Below are 19,308 nucleotides of genomic sequence, written 5' to 3' on the forward strand. Positions count from 1 at the left end.
AGATATACCATGTTCTTGGATTGGAAGAATCAATATTATGAAAATGACTATATACCCAAAGCAATCTACAGATTCAATGCAATCCCTATCAAATTACAAGTGGCATTTTTTATAGAGCTAGAACAAAAAATCTTAAAATTTGTATGGAGACACAAAAGACCCCGAATAGCCAAAGCAATCTTGAGGGAAAAAATGGAGCTGGAGGAATCAGACTCCCTGACTTAAGACTACACTGTAAAGCTACAGTAATCAAGACAATATGGTACTGGCACAAAAACAAAAACATAGATCAATGGAACAAGGTAGAAAGCCTAGAGATAAACCCACACACTTATGGTCAACTAATCTATGAGAAAGGAGGCAAGGATATACAATAGAGAAAAGACAGTCTCTTCAATAAGTGGTGCTGGGAAAACTGGACAGCTACATGTAGAAGAATGAAATTAGAACACTCCCTAACACCATACACAAAAATAAACTCAAAATGGATTAGAGACCTAAATGTAAGACCAGACACTATAAAATTCTTAGAGGAAAACATAGGAAGAACACTCTTTGACATAAACCACAGCAAGATCTTTTTTGATCCACCTGCTAGAGTAATGGAAATAAAAACAAAAATAAACAAATGGAACCTAATGAAGCTTCAAAGCTTTTGCACAACAAAGGAAACCATAAACAAGATGAAAAGACAACCCTCAGAATGCGAGAAAATATTTTCAAATGAATCAACAGACAAAGGATTAATCTCCAAAACATATAAACAGCTCATGCAGCTCAATATTAAAAAAACAAACAACCCAATCCAAAAGTGGGCAGAAGACCTAAACAGACATTTCTCCAAAGAAGACATACATATGGCCAAGAAGCACATGAAAAGATGCTCAACATCACTAATTATTAGAGAAATGCAAATCAAAACTACAATGAGGTATCACCTCACACCCGTTAGAATGGGCATCATCAGAAAATCCACAAACAACAAATGCTGGAGAGGGTGTGGAGAAAAGGGAACCCTCTTGCACGTTTGGTGGGAATGTAAACTGATACAACCACTATGGAGAAAATTATGGAGGTTCCTTAAAGAACTAAAAATAGAATTACCATATGATTCAGCAATCCCACTACTGGGCATATACCCAGAGAAAATCATAATTCAAAAAGGCACATGCACCCCAATGTTCATTGCAGCACTATTTACAATAGCCAGGTCATGAAATCAACCTAAATGCCCATCAACAGACAAATGGATAAAGAAGATGTGGTACATATATACAATGGAATATTACTCAGCCATAAAAAGGAATGAAATTGGGTCATTTGTTGAGACGTGGACGGACCTAGAGACTGTCATACAGAGTGAAGTAAGTCAGAAAGAGAAAAATAAATATTGTATATTAACGCATGTATGTGGAACCTAGAAAAATGGTACAGATGAACCAGTTTGCAGAGCAGAAATTGAGACACAGATGTAGAGAACAAATGTATGGACACCAAGGGGGGAAAGCGGTGGGGGGTGGGGGTGGGGGTGTGATGCATTGGGTGATTGGGATTGACATGTATACAGTGATGTGTATAAAATTGATGACTAATAAGAACCTGCTGTATAAAAATATATATATATATATATATATATATAATTCAAGTCATCCAAAAATTCTTCCTAAGATATACATCTAACTATAAGGGAACTGGTTGTCCAAAGCATAGAGCATCCTGTTGTCTTAATTTCCTCTGTCTGAAGCAGAGAGTGTACTGTCCATCAGCGACTGCAGCAGGTTAGTCCTTACAGAACTGGTCAATGAGCAACACTCCCTATTCTTCTTTGTTTAAAGGAGTCAGAAATAAAAACAGTATAGTATATATAGAAACAACTGTGAAAAGAACAGGACCCATAATATACCTATGTACAACATCATGGGAATCCTAGAATCCTAGAGACTCTCAGAAGAGCATTCGAGGAGGATTTATTTTTTACAGTTTTCCTGAATGAATAGGTAGCTGATTAGGCAGTGTCGAGGTGTTCACCATCTCATAAAGTAGCCTGTCCCACATGTGCAGCTGTTTCTTAGGGCATTTAATGCTGAATTAATATTTTTCTTCCTCTTACTTTTACCAGTTGGTCTCTGGAACAATACATAATGAGGTTCTATTCCCATTTGTGATAGCCCTTCAAGTGATACATGAAGGGGAAGTCCCACATTGTGGTCCTTTCTGCTGAGAGTCTACTATATGTCAGGTACTATGCTAGGCATTATCTCTTTTAATCCTTCCTAAAACTTTGAGAAACAAATTCACTATTACTTCAAAAAAAATTCACTGAATTTCTATTGAGTGTCATGCACTGTGCTAGGTGATGGAGATCAAAAGGTGAACAAGAAAGACATATTCCTGCACTCAAGAATTTATATTCTAGTGGCTAGAGATTTGTAAGAGCCAGGAAGATGGCTCCTAGAAGAAAACATAGGTGGAAAGCTTTAGGACAGTAGATTTGGTAGTGATTTTCTTGGATATGACACCAAAAGCATAGGCAACAAAAGCAAAAATAGACAATTGGGACTATACCACAAAGGAAACAATCAACAAAATGAAAAGGCAACCTATGGAATGAAAGAAAATATTTGCAAATCATATATTTGATAAGGGATTAATATCTGGAATATATAAAGAACTTCTACAACAAAAAGAAACAAATAACCCAATTTAAAAATGGGCAAAGGACTTGAATAGACAATTCTCCAGATACACAAATGACCTATAAGCATATGAAAAATTGCTAAACATCACTAATCACAGGATAAATGCAAATCAAAACCAGAGTCACACTTGTAGAATGACCACTATCAAAAGGAAGGAAAATAAGAAGTGTTGGCGGGGCTTCCCTGGTGGCGCAGTGGTTGAGAGTCCGCCTGCCGATGCAGGGGACATGGGTTCGTGCCCTGGTCTGGGAAGATCCCACATGCCACAGAACGGCTGGGCCAGTGAGCCATGGCTGCTGAGCCTGCGCGTCTGGAGCCTGTGCTCCGCAACAGGAGAGGCCACAACAGTGAGAGGCCCAGTGAGAGGCCCGCGTACCGCAAAAAAAAAAAAAAAAAAGAAGTGTTGGCAAGTATGTGGAGAAAGTAGAACCTGTAAGCACTCTGGAAATGTAAAATGGTGCAGCCATTATGGAAAACAGTATAGAGGTTCCCCCCAAAAATCAAAAATATAATTACCATATGAACCATCAATCCCACTTCTGGGTATATATCCAAAAGAATTCAAAGCAGGATCTTGAAGAGATATTTGCACACCTGTGTTCATTGTAGCATTGTTTCACAATAGCTAAGAGGTGGAAGCAACCCAAGTGAACATCAACAGATGGATGGCGAGATAAAATGTAGTGTATACATTTTGCAATGGAATATTATGCAGCCTTAAAAAGGCAGGAAATCCTAGGAATTCCCTGGTGGTCCAGTAGTTAGAACTTGGTGCTTTCACTGCTGGGGCCCAGGTTCAATCCCTGGTTGGGGAACTAAGATCCTGCAACCCATGTGGTGCAGCCAATCCTGTCACATGCAACAATATGGATAAACTTCAAGGACATTATGCTAAGTGAAATAAGCCAGTCACAAAAGAGCAGAGATTGTATAATTCCACTCATACGAATCTGAAGTAGTCAAAATCATAGAAACAGAAAGTAGAAGGGTCATTACTAAGGGCTGGGGGTAGGAGGGAAAGGGAATTAGTGTTCAATGGGTAGAGAATTTCATTTTTGCAAGATGAAAAATTTCCAGAGATCTGTTGTACAACAATATGAGTATACAATACTTAACACTACTGAACTATACACTTAAAAATGATTAAGATAATAAATTTGGTGTTCTGTTTTTTACCATAATTTAGAAAGTTAAAATTTTAATTTATCAAAAAAAATTATTTCATAAAGTATATCATAAATCTAAAGGTATGTAAAATGCATATGTAAGATTAGAAATATAAAATGTATATCCATGCACCCTCCACACAGCCTAAAAATAGAATATTATTAATACCTTAGAGGCCTTCTCTGAGGCCCTCCTTCCCCAGAGGTAACTATCCTGAATATTTGTGTTAATGCTTCTCGTACTTTTCTTTATAGTTTTACCACTAATATGGGGTATCTCTAAATAACATATATTTGCCTAATATTGAACTTTATATATGGAATCATTTATCCTCTTGTAACTTATCTCTTTTTCTTTGATCTCTTATTCTTTTTTTAACATGAACCTCTTTTTTGAGATTCATCATACTGGATATTCCTTTGAATGAAAACACCACAATTTATCTTCTATTCTGTTCTTAATGGACATTGAAGATGTTACTAGTTTGGGGCTCTTACAAATGGGTATTACTGCTGTGAATATTCTTGTACGTCTCTTAGTCCTGGTACACGTGTCCAAAAGCTTCTCTTGACCCTAGATTCTGGAGTACAGATTTGAGTAAACGAAAAAGAAATTGAACACAACCTAAGTATCTCTCAAAAGGGTAATGGATGAATAAAATGTGATATTTATATAATGGAATATCATACAGTAATCAAAAGGAATGAACCTGATCTTTCTGTATCATCATGGATGGATCTCAAAAACATTATATGGAATGATAAAAGTGAGAGAAAACAGGAACAATGAATCATACTATTTAGGTAAAAAAAATTTGAAGCACACAAAACATAATACTAAATATATGTAAAAATATAAAAAGTGGACTGGAAGTGTGCACAGTAAACTCGTGATCGTGTTTGTCTCTGAGGAAGATGGGATAGGGGTCTTTAGAGTGTTTTATTTCCTTTTAAAATAAATATGACAAAATATTAACAATTGTTAATTCTGGGTGACAGAATAAGCATATTTGTTATACTGTTCTTTGTATTTTTTGTGTGTGTGTTTTAAGTTCCTTAAGAGAGAGAGAGATTGGACCCAGAAGAACGTGAGGAGAATGTGTAAGCATCATTGAAATATTTGTGTTTGCCCGACAGTTCATCTAGTACTCAAAATTAACATAATCCTAAAGTAGGTTTCTGATGGTTTTCATTCTTTTGCTATAATTTTAAAAGGAACACTGTGGTTAAAAAAAAGACTCTGCATATGTCATACTAGTATTTACATAAGACAGATCCTCAGACATGTAATTACTGGGTCAAAGAGTGTGGACCTCTGAAACATTTGCTGCCTTCCAGGAAACTGTTCCAATATACGTTCCTTTGGAAAATCCTAACTTGAAATGTTACGAATCTGGGATTGCTTTTTGTAGGCATAAAAGCCTCATCCTTTATTTACTGAAACTTAATTCTTCCGCTTTGGAGATCAATACCTGATGCATATAGCTTCGCATTAACCTCTAGTTTAATCAGCATTCCTCTAGATAAAATGCTGAAGACAGTTTAGCTCCTTATCAGGAAGGGCTGTCTAAACAGAGAGCTGTTCGAAGATCGGAGCTCCTCAGTCCTGGAGGCAGGTGAGCAGAGACTGGACAACTACTTGGCAGAATGTTATAGATTCCTTCTTTTTTTTTTCAGTCCTCATATCTTTAGGAAACACCTCGTCCCTCAGGGACGTGCAAGGACCTGAAGACCCAGGCTGAATTTCGAGAGTTTAGCTAAGTGATCCAGTCCTGGGATTCTCCGAATTCTTTATGGCTGGCTGGACCTTAATTTTAGGCTTTGTGGAGGGCGTTCCTGTGCGAATGAATGACAGGAAACGCAGGAAATGAAAACTAGCTTTTATTTTATTTCAGTTAATTACGTATCTTAAAACTATCCATCAAACCCACTTGTGGGTTTTGGATACAAAGATAAATTCTTGCTGAAAGAACATTCTGGGGCGGGAAAAGGAGAGGCAATTGTGGGTGGGGGAGGTTGGGCGAAAAAAATCAATGTCTCCTAGTCTTCTCGCAGTATGGCTCATTTCCCTACTCCTCGACCCCCGCTACCAAGCCCCGACATCCCTTCCGTGAAGTTAGCGCCGGCCGGCAAGCGAGCAACGCCGGACACTTAGTAGCCCGGAACTTCGCGTGCGCGTTTCCGGCAGCAGCGTGCAAGGGGAAGTGTTTGGGCGCCGCACCGCCTCGCGCCATGCCCTTCAGTCCTGCGCTCGGAGGTGAAAGCTCGTGGCTTGGGCCCCGGCCGTGGTCTTGGTGATTTTCTTTGTAGTTGGAGGTCAGAGGTCAGGCCTCAAGTGGGAACGGCCTCACCATGATGAACGGCCGGCCGGGCCGAGTGCCCTTACAGTTCCTGCCTAATGAGGCCCGGAGCCTGCCGCCGCCCAAGCTAACCGACCCGCGGCTCGTCTACGTCGGCTTCTTGGGTTACTGCTCCGGCCTGATTGATAACGCGATCCGGCGGCGGCCGGTGGTGTCGGCCGGTGAGGGCTGCGCGGGCGGGATGGGCTGGGAGGAGAGGGGGCTGTAGGGCTGAGGGCCGGCTCTGCCTGAGGTGCCTGAGGTTAGGCTGCCTGAGGTGCCTCCGCTTTTCCGGGCCTTTTCGCGTAAACAGGCCCCGCCTCGCCTCCCTCAGGTATCCGCGCCCCGTGAGCTTCTCAGAATCGGGCCGGCCAGAGTGTCATTTCAGGAAACTGAGATGCAGTGCAACGCACGACCTCGCAGTGAGTCTGTGAAGGACCCCGGACTGAACTGCCTGCTCCCCTCTCAGTTCGCGCTGTGGGGTGTGCAAAAATGAACGATCAATGGATGCAATGCACTACTGACACCGTGCATTATAGCATTTAGTCTTCAGACACCTTGGGTGGTGAGGTGGGGGAGAGGTATTATCCATAATGGGGAAACAGAGCCTTAGATTAAAGCAGCTTGCCCAAGGTCATAAGTAGCACAGTCTGTTTTTAAACTTCACAGTTTAAAAAGAGTGCTGTTCAGAACCAGCACTTCTCAGATTTAATGTGCATACTAATAACTTGGGGATCTTGTTAAAATGCAGTTGCTGGTTCATTAGATCTGGAGAGAGGCCTGATGGTCCCAATCTCCCAGACGCTGCTGATCTGGGGACTTCACATTGAGTAGGAGGCTCTAAACCACTGGGCTGTATTTCCTAGTAGATCAGTGTTCACCTGTCTGAGACCAGCAGTGATAGTAAGTGACACAGTTAACTGTGCTAAAGTCTATGGATTTCCAAAGGGAAGAGAGGGAAACTTTGCAAAAGGTGTGTTTGAATTTAGCTTTGATATGTCAGACGGATACTTGGAGAGAGCCTTCCAGGCCCGTGGGAGGCTAGTGGGAGTGAATGGGGGGCAAGAGCACCTGAATGGGGGGCAGTTGATGATGAGTGAATGCAGAGTAGGGCGATAAGGCAACAAAGATTTAGGTGGATGGTGGCAATTTATTCTCTAGGCAGACGGGAGCCTTACATGCTTTTGAAAGCTATCAGAGGAAGTTCAGTGATTGGACCTGTGTTTTTAAAGGTCAACTTTGTTAGAAACTGATTGGAGCCAGGGAGCCCAGCTAGGAAGAAGGCTAATACAGTGGTTCAGGCAAGCAGCAATCACCTCACTTGTGCCTCTTTTGCCTTCTTCCAGCTGTATGTATGCCTGGAGGTCGACTCCCAACCCACCAAATTTTGGCATTTCTAGTGCTCAAATAGACTTGAGATCCTATCTGCTTTGGACATAACCCCACTCCACAGAAAGGAGTGATCTTTGTCCATTTCTGCCACTAGGAACTATGCAGTGTTCTCCCTTCTTATCACCACTCCACACTTGCCCACTCCTGTCACTTGGTGTAATGGAAGGAGCTCCATTTTGGAATTAAATGGCCTTGCTCCGCTGCTTCCCAGCCATGTCACCTTGGGCAAGTTACTTGGTCAGAGCTCAAGATTCCTCATCTATAAAATGAAAATAATTCATCTTTGCATATTTTTTTTTGAGAATTAAGTGAGATTCTATAGGCAAATGCCTGGCACACAGAAGGTGCCTAATAGATTTCCCTTTCCTTAGCTCTTGTTATGCAAACAGTTTGCCATATATTTGTTCAGCCTTAACTGAGCTCTTTCTCTGTGCCAGGCAGTGTTACACATTGGGTATATGGGGGGAGGAATACTGGCCTGCCCTTGAGGAACTCCTAATTGTGTCAGGGGGACAAACAGATCTGGGTCTAGGTGTGACAAACAGGTATTTTGATAGAGGTGGGTGAGCAGAGAGTACTTTGGGAGCATAAAGGAGGTTCAGATCAGAGGGATCCTGTTCCAGAGGAAGAAACGGTTGGCTGAGATTTGAAGTATGTATCACTTAATCTCACCTCATCGTTGTCAAAGAATGTTTTGTGCCTTTTCTGGGAGACAGAAGAGCATAGTAGTTAAGAGCACAAGCTTTTGGATTTGACACCACCTCCTCCCTACTAGCCATTTGATTCTGGAGAAGTTACTTATCTCTGTGAGCTTTAGTTTCCTCATCTACGAAATAGGGATGGTGTCTACCTCTTTGTGTGGCTGTGAGAACTAGGTGAGATAATGGATGTAAAGCACTTAGCCCAGGCCTAGGGGTCAGAGTTCCTGAGTTCCCTGGGTTGCCCCTCAGTTGCTTTGGAAAATTCAGGTCTTGAGGACTCTATTGAAATAGTTTTCCTCAGCAGCATTTATTGAATGCATACTGCGTTTATCTAGTTCAATGTCTGGCATATAGTAATGTTCAATGAGTATTTATTGAATGAATGTGTAGATTACAAGGAAATATAAAACATTTCCCCAACCATCCAAAGATTTACAAACCAGATGGGCATATCTATTAAAAAGATGAATTGTGGTACAACTTTATGCACATAGGAGGAGTGGGGAAGAGAAATATACGGTGGATTTTCCAACTGTGGCCATGGAGAGTACCTGGCATTCTGTAGGTAGTTGGAATATTCTGTCAATGAAATCAAGTTGTGCAGATCTTTTTCAAGTTAGCAGAAAATATTAAATACAATTTTTTCTTAAGCTTTTCTCCCATCACCTGTTTTTAAACCCTTGTTTCTGGTTACCACTTACCTGCCCTAAATTTCGAGTTAGTTGGTATCTAAGTGTAATCCACAAAATTAAATGTTTATTGATTTCTAGTTTAATATATCAGTAGTTTATGGCATTCTGCAAAGAGCACCATGGCTTTCAAGTTTAGGTTCACTGAGTAAAGGAAAGAAGGGGAAAATAATTGTGGGAGGGTTGTGTATGTGGTGAAAAGAGAACCACTGCTGAAAGAGAAGAGGCTAGGGAAATGAGGACTTGGGAAGAGGCCAAGCCATGCCTTTAGGGCTAGGACACTGATATCATCTAAATCTTCTGTGAGGGATATGAGTAAGCACAGAGAGTCTGAGTCTTTGTATCTGTGTAGTCCCGCGGCACACGGGAGAACCCAGCAGATTTTGGTTTGCTGTATTACAGGTGGCCCATTAGGGGAAGCGGTGGCTGTTTGGGCTAAGGGAGAATGCAGAAGAGTCTGGGCCCTGTCCAGTCCCAGGTCATAGTGATACTTTGTATTTTTATTGTTTTACAATTTTTCCAAAACACTATAATAACTACTGTGAAAAAGATAGGTTAGGTATTATCTTTGTTTTAGAGGTAGTAAATTGATTTGCCCAAGGCCATTCATCCATTTATTATATATTTATTAAGTGCTGTCTGTGTGCTGGTATACAAAGATGAATCAAACATTGACTTTGCCTGGTAGTAGAGAGAGAAATAATTACTATAGCAATTTACATATTAATAGAGATGAGTTCATCCTTTTAACTCCAGGAAAGTTATAGGAAGGTTTCTTAGCACAAGTGATGTCTGAGTTGAATCTTGAAGGATCAGGAAGTTGCTGGACAGAGAAGTAATCAGTGCACGGTATATAGAAGCATGAAGGAGCCTAGTTTATGTGAGGAATTAAAAGTTGTTCAGTATTGCTGGGCACAGTGTGCATATCAGGGAGTGTCAGAAGATGAAGGTGGAAGAGGCAGCTCATGAAAGGCCTGGGAGATCATATGCACGAGTTTAGGGTCCTGTTGACCATAATTGAAGAAGGGACTGACAGACTAGTTTGTGTTTTAGTAGAAATTCCTCTAATGACAGGGTAAAAGCTGGGATCAGTGTGGAGTAGAAAATGAGGTGAAAGGGAGACCAGTTAGTGTAAATGAGCACAAGTTCCCTGAAGTGAGGAAGGGAAATATTTATAAGGTAGAATTGACAGTGACTGGATGTAGGGGAAGAGGGTAGAAAAAAAAGATAATTACTATGTTTATTACCCAGGACATGGATTCCTGGGTAAATGGTCTTATTCTCTGAATTAAGAAAAAGAGGTATGAATAGGAAGGAACTGAGTTTGTTTGGGGGTATTCAGGTAAACGTATCTGTCAAATATTTGGATATATTTGTTGTTCAGCATGGGTGCCTGAGTTGGACGTTACTTATAGATGATAATAGACAAAACTAAAGGAATAAAAAGTTCTCCAAATGAACATCTACGGGATAAGAAGAGGGCTGGGAATAGAATTCTGAGGCATAGCTAGAAAACCTGCCCTTATCCTTTTGCAAAAAAATGTTTTTGTATATAAAGTTTATACCTTTGCATCTCCCCTTCACATTTTAAATTCTGGCTTTCCTAGATCATGTGATCTGATCCTCTCCAGTCTTATTATAATAGGATGATTTTTTTAGTAGGATTTTATTTATTTATTATTTATTTATTTGCTGCTCCGCGTGGCATGCGGGATCTTAGTTCCCCAACCAGGGATCGAACCCATACCCCTACAGTGGAAACGTAGAGTTTTAACCACTGGACCGCCAGGGAAGTCCCAGTAGGATGATTTTTTTAATTTTTTTTTTTTTTTTGCGGTACGCGGGCCTCTCACCGCTGTGGCCTCTCCCGTTGCGGAGCACAGGCTCCGGACGCACAGGCCCAGCAGCCATGGCTCACGGGCCCAGCCGCTCCACAGCATGTGGGATCTTCCCAGACCGGGGCACGAACCCGTGTCCCCTGCATCGGCAGGCGGACTCCCAACCACTGCGCCACCAGGGAAGCCCAATGATTTTTTTAAAGATAGTTTTTGAATAAGTAATACATGCAAAATTACAAAATTTAGAAGGTACAAAAGAGAATTGAGATATATTTGTCATACAGTGTACTGTTTTAGTAACCACTAGATATGCAAAAATAAATCGGTATATGGAGACAAACCAAATTGCTTTTAGACCATCTGTAGAGGACTTTACCTCTGCTCGTCATCTCCTGAACATGTCCTGGAATACAAGCTAGTGTAGGTCTAAAGTTAACTTTTTGAAAAAGGAAAAACTTTTTTTTCTGTTTCAGTCTGCCATTCAAGTTTTTGTACTTATCCACCTTTTTCCTTGAAGAAACTTATAAAACCTGAATTTTAAAAATCTTGGGTTCTGTTGATAGTTATATTTGTAGACTTAATGTTGCTTTTCATAGTTGCCAGATATCCTTAGGAAGATGTCCCAAAGAATACCCATGTACAAAAGCCTTTTTTTTTTAAAGAATGTTGAAAGAAATAAATTATATATCTGAAACATGAAAAATGTGATTTTTAATACACGTGACTGATTTTTGCTTTCTTTGGGATTTGTTGTTTCAATTTCAGGTTTGCATCGCCAGCTTCTGTATGTTACTTCCTTTATTTTTGTTGGATATTATCTTTTAAAACGTCAAGACTGTATGTATGCTCTGAGGGACCATGATATGTTTGCATATGTAAAGACACATCCAGAGGATTTTCCTGAAAAAGGTATTTCAAGTTAATTGTAGAAAACTTCTTTCTTACTCTGTATCATTTTCCCTGGTTAATCTTATTTATGCCTATGGCTTCAGTGCCTTCTGTATTCTGTTGACTTCCACATCTTTGTCTATAGACCAGAATTCTTTTGAATTCATATATCCAGTTTCTGGCTGAGTACCTCTGTGTCCCTCAGACAGCAGACAACTCATGTCCTCTCTGCTTGCCCAGACCTCCTGTTCTTCTGTGTCCTGCTTCAGTGAATGGCACTACTGTCCACCTCGGCTCTCCAGCCAGAAGCCTGGGAATCATTTTCAAGTCTGTGTCTTTGACTTCCCATTAATCATCAAGTCTTACCGTTCTAATCCCTAAATAATTCTCAACTCTGAACTCTCCTCTCTACCCTTGCCACTACCCTGGTTCAGGCCCTGGTAATCTCTTGTGTGGGCTCTTGCACTTGCCTCCAGCTTGCCTCCGCCTTTAGTCTTACCGAAAATCACATCTGTGTGGATAAATATGGATGTGCTTAAAACAGCTATCCACTGCCTTTTGGATAAAATGAAGACTCCCTAGGATGGCTTGTTTTCCCAGGCTGAGCTAATTGCCTGGTAGAAACACTTAACTCATACCTCTTATCCACCCCTTAACACACACAGGCTGTGTTGTGTCCCTCACTGGACTGTAGCTTCATCTTTGTTCCTCCAGCTTCCAGCACAGAGCCTACACATAGTAGGCACGTAATAAATAATGGCTGGCCTGAACTACATAGAGCCCTGCCTCATCTCCTGCCTCATGAAATGCTGGCCTGAACCTGCCCTGTATCACTTTGTACATGCTGTACCTCCTTAGTCCTCCTCTTGCCCCATGTCTACTCTGTGCACCTAACAAATTCCTGCTCAAGATTCATCATCTCAGTGAAGCCTTCATCCAGCTATAGACAGGAATTTCCTTAGCACACTCTACTTATCTTTGTGCAGCTGTGAATACAACTGTAATACAACTGTTTTCTTGTTCATATTTTATACAGATACACAATATAGACATGTACGTACATGAATGAATGCGTGTAGGAAATTTTTGAAATTTTGAAAATTTTGTAAATATATAGATTTTTAGATTTTCCTATTTATGTAAAAGTATAATATTAAGCATTTAAATTTCATCGACTGAATGATGATGTGTAGGGACCTATTTAGCTCTGAAATTGCATTACTCTAACATTTCCCTAGCCTTCAGTCACATATGTGATGTTTATGGTGGATCAGAAAGGCAGCTTTTTTTTGCCAGTGAAGAGTTCAAAGCCTAGTACAAAACCATGAATAGTAGATGTATCAGGGATGGGAAATACTCAGGACTGCTGGATGTTAGATCTGAAAAAGGAATCTTGGGAATATTGATTTCTAAGAGGGAGACCCAGTGGCAGTTAGTCCTCAGTCCCAGACCTCTGGCTCTTTGCCTCCACATTTCCACTAGCTCCCTCTGGCAGTGAGTGTAGCCTCACGGGCTCATTCTCTCTGAGCAGCAGATTACTGGCAGGTGTGCCAAGAGCCTTCTGCACGGACAGTGCAGGCATGGAAAGGTTGAACGCCTCGGCTCCTGGCCCCTCCCTATTCATTCCTTCTTTTACCCCTTCAGCTAGGATCCCCCTGGCAGCCCTTTGCCCCTCCAGATAACCATCTGGATGTCACCACAGATTCTTCCAAAGTTATTCTTCATTCAGTGGAACAAAATGCCTCAGTGATTGCCAAGCCATGGTTGAGGACTAGAAAATAAGGCAGTTCTTAAAAGAATATTAAGTGTTAATTTTTCTTTAGGAAATATGATTTTTTAAACACAATTTTAAAATCTTCTGTGATCTTTCTTTTTATAGATAAGAAAACTTATGGTGAAATTCTTGAAGAATTCCATCCAGTGCGCTGAAGTCTCCAAAATGCTTGCTCCAGTTTCACTGATACCGGTTTTTTCTGAATTTTGTGGAACTGTTTCTATGACATCTGAAGTTTATGTTAATCTATACATTAACACCTTGTGATTAAAATGGTCATCATAAGCACTCTGACTTCTTTTTGTCATAAGAAAAATAGTTCATCGGAGAATGGTCAGTTTCCATTTACCTAGTTTTAAGAAGCCATCTGGCAGATTTAAAAATGGGGTTCTAGTTCAGAGTTGGCAAACTATAGCCTGTGGGCCAAATCTGGCTCACTGCCAATACAATTTTATTGGACACAGCCAAGCTCATTTGTTTACCTGTTTATGGCTGCTTCCATGCTACTGCAGCGGAGTTGAGTGGTTGTGACAGAGACCTAATGGTCTGCAAAGCCTAAAATATTTAATATATGGCCCTTTACAGAAGAGTTTTGCCTGTTCCAGTTCTAATGCAAAGTGAAACCAAGCAAGCCAGATTATGGAAGGTTTTATGAGTCATGCAGAATAATTTTGACTTGATTCTATAGGTAGTGGAAAGTCACTAAAGGATTTTAAACAGGAATAACATGGTCATGTTTGTATTACTGAGCTCTCTGCAACAACATAGAGGGTGGTTGAGAAGGAGGAAACTCAAGACCAGGAGAACAGCTGATACGGCAAAGGGGTCTCAGCTCTTAGATGGATCATCCTGGAGAAAGTGGGCTCAGTAGCTAATTCTGTCTACAGTGGAGCTTGGAGCAATTAGAAGTAAAAGATCCCACCTAACTAGAACGAGGTTACTCTTTATGGCTTATAGCTTGGTGCAATTAGAAGTAAAAGATCCCACCTAACTAGAACGAGGTTACTCTTTATGGCTTATCAAGTCCAAATGCTTGTCCAAAACGTTTTTGTTTCCAAGGTCAGATTTTTTTTTTTTTTTTTTTTTTGCGGTACGTGGGCCTCTCACTGTTGTGGCCTCTCCCGTTGCGGAGCACAGGCTCTGGACGCGCAGGCTCAGCGGCCATGGCTCACAGGCCTGGCCGCTCCGCGGCATGTGAGATCCTCCCGGACCGGGGCACGAACCCGTGTCCCCTGCATCGGCAGGCGGACTCTCAACCACTGCACCACCAGGGAAGCCCTCCAAGGTCAGATTTTATAATCAGATTAGGTTTTGGAGATTAATAAAAGTGTTTATATGTGATTTCAAATTAGGTGGCAGTCTGAATATAAGCAGATGGGCAAATCAGATGGTTCCATCTCTTCTCTTGAGTCCTACTTGTTAAAAATGAAATTGTGGGGCTTCCCTGGTGGCTCGGTGGTTGAGAGTCCACCTGCCGATGCAGGGGACACGGGTTCATGCCCGGGTCCGGGAAGATCCCACATGCCGCGGAGCGGCTGGGCCCGTGAGCCATGGCCGCTGAGCCTGCGCGTCCAGAGCCTGTGCTCCGCAACGGGAGAGGCCACAGCAGTGAGAGACCCGCATACCTCAAAAAAAAAAAAAAAAGAAATTGTGTCTGAGAAAGTACTTTAGAGGTTAATAAAGATATGTACAAATACAAGGTATTTTTTATCGCTACTGCAATAAATATAGTTCACCTGTGCTCAGCTGGTGTAAGAGTGTGAACCACTCAGAGTTTATGACTCTGCTACTTCTTAGTTCTGGAGGCTAAAAAGTAAGGGAGGGCTAGAACAAAGACAAGGTGAGGGTGGGAGAAAAAAATCCACCTACAATAATAGCTCTCACATGCCAGCTGCTTTTGACTTATTGTCTTGTTTAATTTTCATAACAACTTTATGAGGTAGGTAACACTATCCCCATTTTATAGAAGAGGAAATTTAGGCTACAGTGGGTTAAATAACTCGCCCAAGATCACAGTGAATGACTGCCAAGAGGGAAGGATGTGAACTTTGATTAGTCAGATGCTAAAACCTCTCTTTCTGCTCTAACACACTGGCCAGGTGACATGTGGTCCCTTGTGAACCACTGGCTACCACCCCAAGCTGGTAAGAGGAGCAAGGGGAGTTGTGAATAACAACAAGCAACCTAAAGGTGACCCAGTGATGAGTCCACGAATTGGTTCTCAGAGGCAGGTAGGCAAGCATCCCAGACATCCAAGTCGCCTTCACTTCTAGCTGCGGGTCCAGGTCTTTCTGGTCTTACCATCGTCAGGCTAGCGAACTGCTCCATGTCCTCATCACAGAGTCTGCCTTCTGTCATGTGGAGTAAGCTGTGGAGTGCAGAAATTTTAAAAAAGCAGTCTAAATTCACACCATTAAGGTACTGTCACGTGCCTATTAAAATAGGAAAATACTGAAAAAGCGCAGTGGTGCTGCCATAGGAAAACCCTGGTGGCATTACAGTGCTACAAGCAGAATCCGGTTGTCAGTGCTGCAATATCTCACCTAGTTTCATCTCTACATTTTACTAACAGGAAAACTACAGAAAGGTGAACTAAGTTGTCCAGGGCATAGAGAGATCAGTGAAGAGCCAGGACAAGAGGCCAGATATTTTTTAACTTCTGTACAGCTGCCACAAAAAACCAGCTAGGGTCCGTTGCGTTACAGTATAGAATTGGCTGCTTTTGTGTTTGAAGTGGTTTGGCTGACCAAGGAGTGGGGTTTCTCACCGCTTTGCCATCCCTAATTCCCACCTCCAGCCCAAGCTGCAGAATTCTAAGGTGCTAAGGAAATCCAGTAGTGTAGAGGAAAGGAATTAGATGTGAGTTAGGCCAGGGCCCATTCACATCTTGGCTCTGCCATTTCCTGAGTAACCTTGGACTCATTTTATCTCTCAGACCTCCAGTTTTTCCATTTGTAAGAGGGGATTATAATTCCATAAGATCATTGATATGCAAGTGATTTTAAACTACAAGACTATTCAAGTGCTAATTGTTTTTACTAATACTGTTATTATTCAGTGAATAAATTGAAATCCAGAGAAGTGATTGAAAACAAGGCCTGACAGCTCATTAGTGATGGAATCAGGACTTGAACCCAGAGCTCTTGACCCATTACATTCAAGAAGAACCTCTGAAAGGCCACCCAGGGAGCCTCAAGGGGAGAGGGAAGCAGGGTTGAAGTTGGCAGTTTGGGTTTGGGTTTGAGGTAGGGGAAGGGAAAATGGCTGAGAAAATACCAGGAGCAGAGCTCTTTATAGGCTGTGTGTTCAGGATCCACGTGTATTTCCCATCATTATAGAGTGGCCTCAGGAAAATCATGAGAGTAAATCTGATGGAAAGAACTCCCAGCTCAAAGTTGGGGCCAGTCTTGCCTGTTTTTATCCCCCTACTAATTATGTGACTTTGGGTGAGTCAGTTCATCTCTCTGGATTCAATTTCCTTACAGGTAAAATGAGGATAAAGATTCTGCCCAAATACCTGCATCAGGTGGTTGTGAGATTCCCATGGACATGGGCTTGGACATGGTTTACTACCGATGAAGCCAGTTTGTGGGAGCAGGGCTGACAGGTGGCATAGGATCAAAACTGGCATGTGCCGTGGCCAAATTTCTCCCAGTCATTACCCAGGAGTGACCCATCCATGACTGTCCCAGATCCCCTTCCCACCTCCTACCCTGTGCCACCACCTGCTGGTCTAGCTTCCTGCTCATCTACACCTCACAACCCCAGCCCTCCTGTGCTCAGATTCCAACACGTAGGTATATGTCCTCACAGCTGGGCTTCCCAACGGGCATGCCTCCACACTGGTGTCCCCGGAACAGATTTGAGTGCCCAAATAGTGGTCCTTTAGCTTTCCATTTGGCTGGCTGCCACTTGGGATGGCCAGAGTACCCCTACTAGTTGCAGGACTACTGTGAGTAGCCTCACCTATGTACCCCCGTGTGCCATATAAATATAATTCTCCATATTTCATAACTTGAAAAAATGTTGGAAGCAGTGCCACACACACAGAATTCACATTCGACACCTGAGTAAACACATGCCTTGGGTAAGTTTCTTCACTTATAAAGTAGAAAAAACCTATCTTCCGGACTTCCCTGTTTAAGAATCCGCCTATCAATGCAAGGGACACAGGTTCGAGCCCTGGTCCAGGGAGATCCCACATGCCGCGGAGCAACTAAGCCTGTGCGCCACAACTACTGAAGCCTGCGTGCCTAGAACCCATGCTCTGCAACAAGAGAAGCCACCACAGTGAGAAGCCCACGCACCACAACGAAGAGTAGCTCCTGCTCACTGCGACTAGAGAAAGCCCGCGCCCAGCAATGAAGACCAACACAGCCAAAAATTAATTAATTAATTAATTTTTAAAAAGACCTATCTTCCTAGAATTGTTATGAAGATTAAATGAGTTAATCCTATCTCAAGCATTTAGGGACTATGCTGGCATTCATTATGTGCTCAAATAGAAGCTATCATTTATATGTGACATCAGGGGTTCTTATTTTAGAGTTCATGGATAGGCCCTGGTAGATGGCATATCCCCTTAAATTGTGTGTACAGTTATGTGTCTTTATGCCTAGACTCTGGAGAGTCCTTGGCTTTAATGAGATTCTTAAAGAAATCGATGGTGAGAGCACACCTGTTCAGTTCGTACAGCTCCAAATATTCACATACTTACTAATAATTGCACAAATACAAATAAGTGCACATCAGGTATGCACTCACCAACCACTTTTCCTTATGTTTCCATGACAGTTCACCACCATTGCTCACCAATTCTGGGTCAGAAGGAGAGTAAGGCAGGCCTGGCCTTGGACCTTTCCAGGTCATGGTTCCAATATCCCAAAGTGGGGGTGGCTTTGTCTGAGAGCCAGGCTCTCCCTCTCGCACTGGGTTCACCACTGCTCTATTGCCTCCCCTGGGATGTCCCTCAGTGGACTCTGACACCCACTAGCATGGCCACCGTTACCTTTCCTAGAGTCCGAGGCCTCTATGGGTTGTCCCATTATCTCCTGGTATTTCCTCGTCACCTCCTCGGCTTTCAGGGTAAGGTGGGTGAGGATGTGAGGAAGGCTGGAGAAGTGCAGGTGGAACTAGGCTTCCAGGTCCAGCTGCCCCAAGACTCTCTCCTCCTCGGCCTCCTCTGTCTCTGCAGCTTCATTCTCAGCCTTATCAGCTTTGCCACCTGCCACCTTGGCCTTCCACTCCTCCCAGGACAACAGCCCATGTTCCACATCCACGCAGATGGCCTTGAGCATGGTGAAGTAGTTGTAGAGATCGGGAGCCCCTGCCTAGGCCTGGTGCCCATGGAACACTCAGCTGCACATCCCACAGAAGGCTGGGGATCATCACCAGCTGTTTCATGTTGCACACCATGGCTGAGTACTGGTCCATGACAGTCAGCAGGCAGTTCCTGCGGTAGCACTTGGTCAGCATCTGCATGGTGGCTTTAGCTTCCATACAGAGGCCGGCAGACTGCCTCAGCACTATTTCCAGGCTGTTATTTTTGTCTGGATGTGCAGCAGTTTGGCAGGATGCAAGGCCCAGCCGGTGGGTCAACACAGCCCTCTTTTAGGCCAATCCCAGGGCTTGGGTCCCAACATCTGTATCAGGCGATCCATCTGCCCAGGGATACAACTGCCAGATTTCTGTCAGTCATTTCATTACTCTGTGACAGTCTCAGCAAGAGCCTGGCTCCTCCTTCATCAGCTCACAGGGTCAGTTAGAGGGCGGCCTTTCCCTTTGGCAGCTGGTGCACTTGACCCCAGGGCAGTAATTAATTC

The 19,308-nt window shown here is 42.6% G+C and overlaps 2 protein-coding genes across 2 annotated transcripts; one reads left to right on the plus strand and one right to left on the minus strand.

Annotated features, from left to right (window-relative positions):
- Positions 1-6,058: 6,058 nt before the first annotated feature.
- Positions 6,059-13,771, plus strand: NDUFC2 (NADH:ubiquinone oxidoreductase subunit C2). The gene is made up of 3 exons (XM_060104320.1): positions 6,059-6,386; positions 11,590-11,733; positions 13,592-13,771. The coding sequence occupies exons 1-3, from the start codon at positions 6,218-6,220 to the stop codon at positions 13,639-13,641; spliced, it is 363 nt and encodes a 120-aa protein (XP_059960303.1). The 5' UTR covers positions 6,059-6,217; the 3' UTR covers positions 13,642-13,771.
- A 1,982-nt stretch (positions 13,772-15,753) lies between these two features.
- THRSP (thyroid hormone responsive) lies at positions 15,754-19,050 on the minus strand. Its single transcript, XM_060105028.1, is given in 3 exon segments — positions 15,754-15,854; positions 18,495-18,831; positions 18,833-19,050. Coding segments are annotated over 3 exon segments (504 nt in total). The 5' UTR covers positions 18,986-19,050; the 3' UTR covers positions 15,754-15,840.
- Positions 19,051-19,308: the final 258 nt, after the last annotated feature.

Source organism: Mesoplodon densirostris, chromosome 7 (genome assembly GCF_025265405.1).
Source record: "Mesoplodon densirostris isolate mMesDen1 chromosome 7, mMesDen1 primary haplotype, whole genome shotgun sequence".
Classification (NCBI taxonomy): domain Eukaryota; kingdom Metazoa; phylum Chordata; class Mammalia; order Artiodactyla; family Ziphiidae; genus Mesoplodon; species Mesoplodon densirostris.

Excerpts from the sequence above, each read along its gene's own strand:
- NDUFC2 (XM_060104320.1), top strand. The coding sequence starts at position 6,218 with ATGATGAACGGCCGGCCGGGCCGAGTGCCCTTACAGTTCCTGCCTAAT. Across the intron at positions 6,387-11,589 it reads GCGGCCGGTGGTGTCGGCCG|GTTTGCATCGCCAGCTTCTG; the intron begins GTGAGGGCTGCG and ends TTTCAATTTCAG. Across the intron at positions 11,734-13,591 it reads AGAGGATTTTCCTGAAAAAG|ATAAGAAAACTTATGGTGAA; the intron begins GTATTTCAAGTT and ends TTCTTTTTATAG.